Source organism: Gadus macrocephalus, chromosome 6, assembly GCF_031168955.1.
Source record: "Gadus macrocephalus chromosome 6, ASM3116895v1".
Lineage (NCBI taxonomy): Eukaryota > Metazoa > Chordata > Actinopteri > Gadiformes > Gadidae > Gadus > Gadus macrocephalus.
This window is the reverse complement of record NC_082387.1, coordinates 790,605-804,145: the sequence shown is the minus strand read 5'-3', so window position 1 is coordinate 804,145 and position 13,541 is coordinate 790,605. Positions and strand designations below refer to the sequence as shown.

Below are 13,541 nucleotides of genomic sequence, written 5' to 3'. Positions count from 1 at the left end.
CCCATAATACTGAAACGGCATTCACCTTGGTGGGTCTCATAGGAAATACAGTTCATTGTCAACAATACAACAATAAGCATATGGATAAAAGCATTCATAAAAATCCAAACTACCGTATTGGTCCGAATATAAGACAGCCTTTTTTCCCCTCAAAATAGGTCTGAAAAAGTTGGGTTGTCTTATATTCGGGGTCTAGTATTCAGAGCGCAGTTTCTCTTCGCCTCTCCCTTTAAATGTCAATACACATTCGCGGCCGCAGGTTGCGCCAGAAATTGGTTCCGGGAAGAAGTAGTCCAGCGTCCTTAACCAGACCGTTACCGGTGTTTAAAGACAGGCTGACCATTAGAGACAAGTGGCTCAAAAGTGGGTCAGGTCAATCAACAACAGCGGAGGAGCAATGATGCCAATTTTAAAATAATGGTTGTCAATAAGGCAGAGTCAAGTAACAACTGCCAAGCTGCCAAGAAGTTTGGGGTCACGGAGTGTAACGTAAGAAGATGGCGAGCACCAAAATAACGTCTCAAAGACGTCAACAGTCAGCGCAAATCCTACCGTGGTCCTCAAAGTGGCCGTTTCAGTGAGGCTGACCGGAGAGTTTTTGAATACGTCAGAGAAAACGCGCTTTGCCGGCGGAGCCGGTGGAAGCGGAGCAGCTGGGGAGCGATGACAGCGAGAGCAAACACAGCGGGGCAGAGGACGTGTGTGAGCGATAGAGAGAGATCGGAGGAGAAGTTTGGCGAATTTTAGTTAAGTTTAGTTAAATATGTGGCCTGTATTTTTCTATGTTATTTAAAAATGTTCCCAATGTTGCTTGATTATTGCTTGATATTAATTTTGAATCATACTGTACATATTTTGCCTTGAAAGTGCCGTGGCCTTTACTGGCATTATTATTATTGTCATTAATATAACAAGTGTTTAATTCACTGTTCTTTGTTCTGCAAATCTTTTTTTCTAAATGTTTGTGTTGAAAAACGGGGGGTCGTCTTATAATCAGGGTCGTCTTATATTCGGACCAATACGGTAATACTTCTAGCTATATGTGACAAAGTTATACAATTTTCGTTTGGTGAAAGTGAAAGGTATAAAAATTAGGCGACATATATTTGCAGCATGCATTGGAAGTAAAAAGTAAAAAATACAAAATCATTTGACATAATGAAAATTAAAAAAATTCAAGATTATTGATAGGCTAGCATGGATTTGGTTGGTTCAGGTGATCTTCGTGTATTGGTGTGCTGTTGCATGTTGGTGGTATTGGACATTGTTGTAATCGCAGCCATTGTTTCTTCTGTCGCCATCGGGACCTGTAATTCATGAACCCAAGGCTCGTCCCTCCTTATCAAGGGCTCAGCTCACAGAGAGGTTACTTTCACATCATGGGAGCCTCCTTCAGGCGTTCAATCGTCGTTGTGTCAGCAACAGGAAACCTGTAAACAACTTTCTCAAAGAAAATCAACAGTCCCATTATCAATGCAGTGATACAGAAATAATGGGTTGCACTCGCAACCAAGCAACACTACACAATAACAAACATAGCCTGGTATGGTTGTTTAAAAATGTGTTATTCAAGTAAATCCGGGATATTGATTATCTTATATACAGGCGCTTCTACTAGAATAGTATAGCTGTTCTACATATTACAGCTGGATAGGGTCGGGCCCCTCAGGTGATGTATCGTCCACTTTCACCGGATCATATCTGATCCCCATGTAAGCCTGAATGGCACTTGGCGCTTCTGTAGCGCCCACTGCTGTGGTGATCAGCCGATGCAGTAGCCCTTGTGCGCAAGGAATACAACGGCAACCGGCTACAATTAACACGGCTACTGCAATTATTCCCGCGACGAGCACTGACTGGATCATGCCTTTCCACCTCCCAAACATATTCTCCATCCATCCTGTGAAAGGGTCCTTAATGCCGGTGTTCTCTGCCAATTCGAACCTGAGTGATTGTAATCGTGCCAGCGCCCTGGCCACCAACCCATCCGGAGCTGTGTTATTGGGGATAAAAGTACAACATGTTGTGCCTATCATCCTATACACCCCTTCTTGCTCGGCCAATTATCCATATCTATATATTCCTTTAACCTTATTCGTGGAAAACTGTACGAACTGTTGCTGATTGTGATATATGTAATTTATCCAAACAATATTTTTGCTAATGGTGGACAACCAAAACAGAACCGATTCAAATCCTGCCGTTATTTGATTTCATCCTGTGGCTGTTACTCCTTGCTCGACTGGGTCTGATCCTAAAGTAGTTGGTAGGCTCCGGGTGTGTCTGCATCTGGCTCTGGAACTTTGTGTTTCTATTGTAGAAATAAACTCATGTACAGCAGTTAATTGTTTAAAAACATATTTCCTTTAATCCTATTTTTAATTGTTCCAATGGAAGTCCCTTATGGGACCCTTGAAATGTAAGTGAAAGCATGAATCTAACTGTAAGCATTACGTGCAAGGTTAGCTGTGTCATTCTATTAGCTTGCATGTGATAACTCAGTAGTGCTATAGATATTGATTGATATCTAATTGATATCTCTCAGAGTGATACAAGGTACTCATCTTCCTTCTGGAAACATTGGACCCGAAGCTTGTGTTTTAAATATGTTTGTATTATAATTGAAAATGCCTCATTTGCATTCCTTCTTAAATGTTTTATATTGGGGGGTGCGTGTGTGTGTGTGTGTGTGTGTGTGTGTGTGTGTGTGTGTGTGTGTGTGTGTGTGTGTGTGTGTGTGTGTGTGTGTGTGTGTGTGTATGTAGTGTGCTGTCTATGTGGACCTTCCTGTGTCTTGAATAAAGTTATAATAATAATAATAATGGCATCTAACCAATTCTATTTAAAAATTACAGTAGGGTTACAGTATCCACCTTGATTTAATTTGAATGATAACCAAACCTAACAACGCTGTGGTGCAACCAAGTTGAAGTTCCTTTCCTTAACCATCTGTATATAAACCAATCTATTGTGAAGAGAAATCAAAACCAAAGGTCGATATTGGTGGGTTTATGCAGCCGCCTTGAAACCACGCTGTTTCCAAAGTCATGCACTAAACCGTAAACGATACATGAGTCAGTATACCTATGTACCGCAACTTATCAGAGTTAAAAAATATCATACTATCAAACGCTGACGTTGTATCAAAGCGTTACAGCAGTAGCAGTGGCATTTGAAAGGTGAGCCCACTACTTCTGAATCTAAATTGAGAACCTAGCATATAGGTTCCCTTCCCAGCAGATGTAGCGCTAATCCATCTCTTATCCTTAACCAAAAAGATGTAAAAGGGAAATCACAATGTTAAAATTTGCATGTCCAATATCACTTCTGCGTTAACCGTATGTCATAATAACAGTTACCTTCATAATTCTACCCGATTGTCCTACACTAACTATTTAAATTGGATGACCTAATCTTCATTTATTCCACCTATTGGTCGCATTTGGTGTTGTCCACACTTTGATTAACTCCTATGTACATTGCATACCACATCAAACGTGCATACGACTTATTCTCTGCACAACATCCCATTGCGCTGCCTTTTGCATACCACATCAAACGTGCATATGACTTAGCAAAGTGAAGTAAAGTAAAACCCAGTTTTATCTTTACTTATTTATGTCCCGGACACGTCCATTACTATTTCCAAAACAGTTTTTTTAGCCACGCAGGTCCCAGATCTAACTATACCATTACATGAACAGTTACAAATGTATTATTATAATTATCTAGTTTTTTGTTGGTCAACATCAAATCGATACATTAGTTCAACCTTGTAATCCTGACTTACTTGAGTTCTCCCCGTGTGAGCCCGTGATTGCCAACTATCCCGAGGCCTCCCATGAGCTCCACCGTCACCACTCCAGAACCCGCAGGAACGATTAGTCAGTCGACGTGTGGCTTGGAGGCTCCCAAGGAGTGCCGCAATCCTACGTCTGACACAAAGTCTATGGGGGGAATTTTGAGCCCGGTCAATCAAAACCGTCTAAACTAGGTAAAATAAAGAGTCATTCAAACTCACAACAATTATGCCCATCTGGGTATTAAGGTATGGTGATATACAATAAACAAAACAAAAACTGAACCTATAGAAAAAATTCACAAGTTAGTTATTAACTCATTGGCTGCCAATGATGTCTATAGACGTAAATTTAAATGCAACCGTTGACTGCCAATGACGTCTACAGACGTCAATTATGTTTTTCAACGGGGCGGGCTGGGGAGCGATCTGGAGCACCTTGTCACAAAAAATCTGGCTTGTAAACAGAGAATATACTACTGAACTGAGCCGCCAGGTGGGCGGGGGCGCTGTGCCAAATTGGATCAGAGATGAGGAAACAGTAGCCTAATGGGTTAAGTAAGTGAGCATGGCGTCCGCGAAACGTAAGCGAAATTTCAGACAGCTAACACTCGAACAGAGTATGCGTCTCAGTGTCGCGGTTGGTTGCGATAAAGCCTCTGACGAAAAACCCGGGTCAAGAAGAGAGAGTAGGCCTACACGGCGTATTTCAGCAGACACCTCCGAATCATCAGGTGATGAATTCAGCGAACCTGACCCGGATTCGTCGGATGAGTGGTTGCCGTCAACCGGGAACAGCAGAGCCTCATCCCCTGATGCGTCTCCAGGAAGACGTGAGGGAGGTAAGAGTTAAAGGGGACTGGAGAGAGAGAGATTATACCACCAGGTGTGAGTGTGATTAGCCTTACAAGCCGTTTCGAAAATCTGCCTAATATGACATCACTAGTGGGTGTGTCCACCTAGATCTGTGCTGGATAGATCTATCTACCAGCCTACCCAGTGGACTGAAGTAAACATTGCTCATCTATCCAGCACAGATCTAGGTGGACACACCCACTAGTGATGTCATATTAGGCCGATTTTCGAAACGGCTTGTAAGGCTAATCACACTCACACCTGGTGGTATAATAAGTCCCCTTTAACTTTTCCCCTTCTCTCCTCCTTCAGTCCGTCACATGAATGCAATTTAGTCCCAGTAGTTCGTTACTGTAGCTAATATGTGTTGCTAGTAGCCTACTGATACAATGTTGCACTCCCACTCCCCCTCCCCCTCCCCCTCCCACTGCTCCCAATCCTGTTGGCAAAGCGAAGAAAGGTAAAAAAAATTATTCTTCACATCACACCGAAGCAATAATTATATATTTTTTTTATTGTAGGCTAATTGTGTATTATTCCATAATTTACAGGTCGTGCATCCAGCAGAGCTCCGACTCCTATTGGCAAAGCGAAGAAGAAAGGTAAAAAAAAGTATTCTTCACATCACACCGCAGCAATAAAAATAGATGTTTTATGGTAATTTTATATATTTCTATAATTTACAGGTCATGCATCAAGCAGAGGTTGCGGGGATGACTGGCATCAAGCTGGCTGGCAACCAAACAATTTCCCCTTCACTGCAACCCCTGGACCCCGGAGGGCTGCTGCGGAGCTGGATAGCGACCTGCCAGCTGACTTCCTGATGCTCTTCCTGACGGACGAGCTGCTCCAAAATATTGTGGATCAGACCAACCTATACGCAAGTCAATATTTTGAAGCACACCCTGACAATCTGCCATATAGCAGAGGACATGCATGGAAACCAGTGTCAGTCCCAGAATTGAAAACTTTCTTTGGACTCAGTTTTCTCACTGGTTACATCAAAAAGCCTAGCCTTGAAATGTACTGGAGTGTTGATGAGGTAGATGCCACGCCCCATTTCGGCAAGACTATGCCAAGGAACAGATTTCAGATAATATGGAGGTTCCTTCATTTCAACAATAATGCATCACAGGATGCATCTGACAAAATGTACAAAGTTCGCCGAGTGTTGGATTACATTGTGGAAAAGTTCAAGGAGATGTATCAACCAGGCCAAAACATTTGCATTGATGAGGGTATGATGCAGTGGCGGGGGCGCCTGTCTTTCAGGGTGTATAACCCACAAAAGCCTGTGAAGTATGGAATCAAATCCTACATACTGTGTGACTCTGCCACAGGGTACTGCTTCAATATGCGTCCTTATGTTGGGGAAGCTAGTACTCTGCCAGAGATAGTGTTCTCTCTCCTTGATCGTCTACCAGGTCATGGTTATACATTGTTCATGGATAACTTCGACAATTCTGTAGCACTGTGTGAACGTTTACTGGGAGTGCAAACCAACGTCTGTGGAACACTGAGGAAACATAGGGGGGAACCTCAGATCATCAGCGAGATGACCAAGGCTGACTTGGGGGTGGGGGAAAAAGTTGTGCGGCACAATGAGAGGGTGATGGTAGTAGCATGGCAGGACAAACGGTTGGTGAGGATGGTGACTACCTGCCACCAAGATAGCATGCAGTGGGTTGAAGTGTGGAGGAGGGGAAACAGAGACAAGGTTGCTCAGCTCAAGCCAGAGTGTGTTGTTGCGTACAATGCATCCATGAATGGGGTAGACAAGTTGGACCAAAATATTGCATACTATCCCTTCATCCGAAGATCGCTGAACTGGTCAAAGAAGTTTGTAGCCTATCTCTTCCAACTATGCATGTTTAACGCCTATGTCCTCTACCGAGCCAGAAACCCAGAGGAGTGTAAAACCCTCTTGGAGTTCATTCGCAGGGTAGTGAAGTCCTGGACAGTAAAGCGACATGTGGGGGGGTGTGAGGAGGAGGAGGTGGAGGAGGAGGAAGTGGCAGGCGTGGGGGCTGAGGGGTCTGGGGACTTGGAGGAAGGCAGACGTACTCCGAGAGCACCATATAACACTGACCCAGAGAGCAGGCTAGACGGAGGGCTAAGCAGACACAAACTCAGACACCTGATGCCCACCAGCAAGAAGGGGAGACCAGCAAGGAGGTGTAGGGTCTGTGCTCGCAGGGGTCTGCGCAGCGAGACAAAAATGTGGTGTCAGTCCTGTCGTGTCCCCTTGCACGCAGGGGAGTGTTTTACAGCTTACCACACTAAGCTGAACTATTTTGTGTAGGGGTGGACACACACACACACACACACACACCCACACACACACACACACACACACACACACACACACACACACACACACACACACACACACACACACACACACACACAGGATTCGATATAGCTGCGACAACATACAGAAATACATACCTGGAAAGAATTGTACAACTGACATTTTGTATATATTGGTTATATATTTGCAAATAAATTATTATTGTCCTGTCAAAATACCTGTCTCAATGTTGTTTTTGCTGTTTTATGGAGGGAAACCACTTTTCAGGTGTTGAAGGGGTCACTAAAGCAAAAAGCTTGTTTTCTCAATTTTTGGTAAAAAAATTGTGTTTTTGGTGAAACCAACGTATGTTCTACTGCCGATTACTAAAGAACGGAAAAAGGTAGAAACAAACGGTTTGTTCCTGATGAAAGAAGAGAGTCTACTCTGTCTTTTGGTGGTTTCAGTGTTTTACATAGTCATAGAACTCACTGTTCCGTGGGTGGGAAATCAGTCAAAATGCTGTAAAACGCTTGGCAGTATGGGGCTCTCTGCACTGAAAATGGCTGGCAGCCAATGAGTTAATGTTATCGTAAGTCAATTAAAATAAACTATTTCCTAATTATCTTATAGTTTTATCTGAAGTATGCTTTCAATATCCCCTTGTGTATTCCAACAGTCGAGTGGTCGAGTTCTGTAACAGCACAGAAAAAAGAATGCAGGAAGGTTGAACGCATCTGGCGTAAAACAAAACTTCATATTCAACATGATATCTATAAAGAGTCCCTCCTGCCTACAATTAAGACTTAAAAAGTGCTAGAGAAACATTTTTCTCCAATATCATTAAAACCAACACTAATAATGCAAAAACCCTATTTGCAACTGTTGACAGACTGACCCACCCCCCAACACAAATTCCACCTGATCTCCATTCCACGCAGAAATGCAATGAGTTTGCAGCTTTTTATACTGATAAAATTGAAGGCATCAGACGCGCCATTAATATCTCCACTTCAAACAAAAATGTTGGACTACCACCCTGTTCAGGCAAAAGTAACGTGGCAAGAATGGCACGCTTTAATGTTAGACTCTCAAAATCTTGTGGAAACTGTGACACAACTAAAGCCATCCACCTGTTGCCTTGATACTTTACCTACCAACCTCTTTAAGAATGTTTTCGACTGCCTAGCAGCAGACATATTGCAGATAGTTAACAACTCTCTCCAGTCAGGCAATTTCCCAAAAGCTTTGAAAACTGCAGTTATTAAACCCCTTTTAAAAAAGCAGAGCCTAGATGCTTCTATTATTAACAACTACAGACCAATATCAAATCTACCCCTCATAAGTAAAATCATTGAGAAAGTTGTCCTCCAGCAACTTAATCACTTCCTGTTATCAACTGGTTGCTATGACACCTTCATATCAGGATTTCGACCACTGCACAGCACTGAGACCGCCCTTATTAAAGTAGTAAACGACATCCGTCTTAACACACTCTGGCAAAACCTCAATACTAATGCTACTTGACCTCAGTGCTGCATTCGACACTGTAGACCATACATTACTTCTGGACAGGTTAGAAAACTGGGTGGGGCTTTCAGGCACAGTCTTAAATTGGTTCAGGTCCTACCTACAAAATAGGAACTACTTTGTTTCCATTGGCGACTTTGTATCAGAATCAACCAACGTGACCTGTGGAGTCCCGCAAGGTTCGATCTTAGGACCCTCTTTATTCAACATCTACATGCTCCCACTAGGGCAAATCATGCAAAATAACAATATTAACCATCATGCTATGCTGATGACACGCAAATCTATGTATCGCTATCACCAAATGACTATCGGCCCATAGATCTGCTGTGCCAGTGCATTGAGCAAGTGGAAGAATGGATGAGCCGAAATTTCCTTAAACTAAATGAGGACAAAACAGAGATAATTGTATTTGGTTTAAAAACGGAAAGGTAAAGTAACTAGGGCTGCAACAATGAATCGATAAAAAACGATTACTAAATGCGTTGGCAACGAATTTGGTCGTCGATTCGTTGTGTCGCGCGATTAATAAGTTACTCATAGGCGCAGCACTGTTTACAGCCAGCCGCCGACAGGTTGGTTCATGGTTCATGCACGCCCACAGCGAGCTTTAGTGTGAGCGACCACAGCTTGTATTTTGGTCATATCTTAAAACTGGACTGTTGGCCTACATAAAAGTGTTGTACCTTCACTGTCTTTGGGTTAAAAAAAACTCCTTCAACTCAGTATCCGTCTAGTACAGTCAGCTGCTGCAGCAGACGTTGTGCAGACGGGCTCGTAGTCGGCACCGCTGCATCAACAGTCATCCAAAGCAGCGGTAGTAATCACACAACCGGCCGGTGTAGAAAGTCCCATCAGTTAAAAATAGTAATGCAGTTTTTAAATCCATGTTAAAATCGGCAGGATATAGAGCTAGTTAGCTTAAAAAAAAAAACTGACCAATGGTCACAAACATTGTCAAATGTGATGTGTTCAGGTCGGCTCAGTAATATGATTGATGCGTTCAAATGCAACATAAAAATAATAATTGAGATTTTGGTGAAATCCCAGTTATGTTTTTTTAATTTTTATTATTTAATATTACTTTTAATAGTTCCGGGACGTTGGAGCAATAACCTGGTGTTTTTACACTTCAGTCTGCAATATGAATTTGAAGTAATGTTCAGTTTTTGAATAAAGATGCGGCAATTCCAAATGTTGTTTATCCGATTCATCGATTAATCGAAAAAATAATCGACAGATTAATCGATTATTAAAATAATCGTTAGTTGCAGCCCTAAAAGTAACCCAACACCTTCACTTTCTGTCCCTGAAAACCTCAATCAAAGCTAGAAATCTAGGGGTTATCATGGATTCAGATTTACATTTCGACAGTCACATCAAATCAGTTACAAAATCTGCATATTATCACCTTAAAAATGTAGCAAGACTTAGAGGGATCATGTCCACCGAAGACTTACAAAAACTTGTACATGCCTTTATCACTAGTAAGCTTGATTACTGCAATGGTCTCCTTACAGGTCTCCCGAAACAAACTCTGAGGAAGCTTCAGCTTGTTCAGAATGCTGCTGCTAGAGTTCTAACAAAGACCAAAAAATGTGAACATATTACACCAATTCTGAAATCGTTACATTGGCCTCCTGTAGGTCAGAGAATTGATTTTAAAATCATGTTGCTAACCTATAAATCCCTACATGGTTTAGGCCCAAATTATTTGACTGATATGCTTCCACTACATAAGCCTTCTAGACCACTAAGATCCTCTGAGACCAATCTGTTAATTATCCCCAGACTAAACACGACACATGGGAAAGCAGGATTTAGTTACTATGCAACAAATAGCTGGAATAAACTCCCAGAGGATTTAAGACTTGCCCCAACTCTGAGCACCTTTAAAACAAGACTGAAGATTTTTATGCTTGCTTCAGCTTTCTGCTAAATCTTAAATACATTGCACTTTCTAAAAAGCTTTTTTAACTTTGCCTTTTGTGGCAACCCCGATCCGACGGAGGAGTTCGAGCCCCGCCAGCGCCCTCTCCGCGGGCAGGTAGTCCGCGGGAGATATGTGCCGCTCGGCGCGGCGACGCGGGAGCGCGCATTGAGCGCACCCGCGCAATCACGGAGATGCGGAGCACCCGGTGGAAGGAGACGGCGGAGCGTTCTTAAGGACCGAGCGCGCACCAGTCAGGGGAGTGTGACCGAGTTGGAGAGATGCGGTAGGGGGAGATTTCCGAGGCCCACGCTACTGACATTTCGCCTCTCCCCAGGACTCAGCAGCAGGAGACCCAAGGGAGCAAGACGCCGACCCCGCAGGAGGACCAGACCCGGGGTGGTTCCCTTTTTTTCCCCAGACCAGGAAGAACCTCATTTAACTTTTTTTTTTTTTAAACATCGTAATACAAAAAATCAGCATTCCATATTAGGCAACACACTACTGTTGTCACCAGCACGTTGTCAGTCGGGGTCCAGTCGGGGTCATGTCATGGCTGTGTGTTATGGTTATCCATTAAACTGGTTGTGATATATTGTAATAATCGAGTATCAACGAGCGGTATGCATGCTATGGACTAGGGGTGTGAACGGTTAATTTTTTTTTTAAACACGACCCCTTTTTTTTTGTCGCACTATACGACCAATTGAGGGTAGAGTTTAGATCGGGCCCAGAAAATGAAGCGGCCCGAGCCCGTGCACGTTCTGTCTGAGCCCGGCCCGACACTATAGAGTGGCGAAGTCACACCCCTTCCGGTAGGGCTCATGGGACCTATGAGATCGAAAAATATGAATGGGTGTCAATGGAGAGAAAATAATTATTTTCTGGTCCCGGTCTTTATATGCCCTGGATTACACACATGTTGTTTGTGGATTTAAAGGATAATTTTTCATGCAAAGAGTTCGACCGTTTATTGAGCAATTGTTCAGATAAAGGCTGTAGAGAAAACACAACGAGAAAGACTACACGGCTCGTATGTGACGTCACGCTCCCTGCGACTGGCGTGGAGAAGACCGACAATCTTCCCATCGGCATAACTGAAACTCTGCACGTGCCCCGATTTATAATGGTTTTAACCTCTTTCGATGCTTTTATCCTCCCCTTGGAAAAAGCGGTGAAGTGGGGCAGAGAGATCGCCATCTCTGTGCCGAGTTCCAAGGGCGGGTGTGTTGACGTATATCATATGCGTCGAGAGCAGCGAAGAGCTGTAGTTCACAAAGCGGCCTCACATAAAACCTAAAATTATCAAACTTCTTCACGAACATTTTTAGTTTTCTTTGCATGAAAAATTATCCTTTAAATCCACAAACAACATATGTGTAATCCAGGGCATATAAAGACTGGGACCAGAAAATAATTATTTTCTCTCCATTGACACCCATTCATATTTTTCGATCTCATAGGTCCCATGAGCCCTACCGGAAGGGGCGTGACTTCGCCACTCTATGAGCCCGAGCCCGGTTTCATACATGTGTAACTTTGTACAACTCTGCTAAATATATATGTAGGCTAAGGGATAATGTATAGAACGCCGGTCATTATCGGGAAAATAAGCACCGACAGGGCGAACTGGACACGACGCACAGCGGAGGTGTCTTGCTTCGCCCTGAAGGGGCTAATTTTCGATAATGACTGGCGACGTTCTATACATTATCCCGCTTATTACACGACTACTTGCCAAAACGAAACAATAACTTCACATGGTGTGTCTTTTTACAATTTTTTATTCGTTACCAGCATTCGTAGTGTTGATCAGCAAAGAATAGGTCTTTGGTTGCTTAGCAACCAGACGCTGGGGTTGACAAGTTACCGGACTACTACCCATGCAAGTAAACTGACCCTTCCACGCCATTGAGAAGACCCGTGTAATAAAGGCCTATAATATTTCTGTTTATGGCATAGATTTCTCCTCAGATTAGGCCAATAAAGCAATGATTAAAAAAAACAAGGCTATGATAACAACACGATTTTTTCTTCTCTATTTTTGAGGGACAAGAAACCAAGGATTTTTCAATACCAGTTTATTATAGACACACACACACGTAGTTGAATGATGCTGATTCTCTCAGCGTGTCTTCTTTTCGTTATCATTGCATGGTCTGGAAAACAAATAATAAAAGTCTATTAGCTTTTATAAATGGCCAAGAACAACATTAATTAAACAATGATAATAATTCCCATAGTGGGGAATAGCCTGAATAATAGTTATATTAATTACCTGGGCAGATTCTTGTTAAGGAATATCAGCATATTCACATTTTTGGGAAGAAGCCGAGAACGTTGCTTTGACACCAGTAGGCCTGCAGCGGAGAAAACTCTCTCTGACGGCACCGAAGTAGCTGGAATGCTCAGAAACCTTTTGGCAAGACATTACGGGAAATTGCTGTTCATTGGTTTTCCACCATGCAAGGGGGTCTGTGTCCAGGTGACATGCAGGGAGATAGAGATACCTCTCTTCCTCATATGGTGCACCTAAGAGGAAGGCCATGGTACTGCTTTTCTTTTGTTGTTTTGGAGCTGTAACATCGTCCCCGCTCTCCTCATCCAGCTGTTCTCCTCGACTTGCCCTTTCCTTTTCCTGTTCAAAAACCGCCTCCATGTTGGTCTTTGCTGCAGCTTGCATGTCAGGTGACAGAAACCTGAGCTTCTGGTGTCGGGGGTGGAGGACTGCAGCCACAACAGCAGGCTTTGATGCAGTCATAGTGTCGCATGGGAGGAACCTTTTGGCCAGTGATTCTCGTGTTCAGTGTTCACAAAAGTTGCGACTTTGTCATTGCTACGTCCACGTGATGGCTGCAAATGTTGGTTTATCAGGCCGCACACCATCGGGTAGACCACTGAAATTGAGACCGCCTTCTCACCGCAGGTCGCTGTTGTGGCCATCGCCAATGCTTTCAGGACAGGATCCATCTCCTCTATGAGTCTCCAGTAATCATCTTTTAACTCAGGGTTGCGCGCGTCCGTGGGTTTCAATAGGGTCCGACTGCGTCCTGCGTCCTCCTGCAAGACACGCCCCTCGTGTGAAATACACGCCCCTCGTGTGAAATACACGCCTATACAGCGACTGACCAATCTCA

The 13,541-nt window shown here is 43.3% G+C and overlaps 1 protein-coding gene across 1 annotated transcript; it reads left to right on the top strand.

Moving 5' to 3' along the window:
• The first annotated feature begins 5,057 nt into the window (after nt 1–5,057).
• Nucleotides 5,058–7,123, top strand: LOC132459154 (piggyBac transposable element-derived protein 4-like). The gene is made up of 3 exons (XM_060053539.1): nt 5,058–5,114; nt 5,206–5,256; nt 5,341–7,123. The coding sequence occupies exon 3, from the start codon at nt 5,478–5,480 to the stop codon at nt 6,954–6,956; it is 1,479 nt and encodes a 492-aa protein (XP_059909522.1). The 5' UTR covers nt 5,058–5,114; nt 5,206–5,256; nt 5,341–5,477; the 3' UTR covers nt 6,957–7,123.
• Nucleotides 7,124–13,541: the final 6,418 nt, after the last annotated feature.

What these genes read in the sequence shown, in the direction of transcription:
- LOC132459154 (XM_060053539.1), top strand. Translation starts at nt 5,478, where the DNA reads ATGCTCTTCCTGACGGACGAGCTGCTCCAAAATATTGTGGATCAGACC.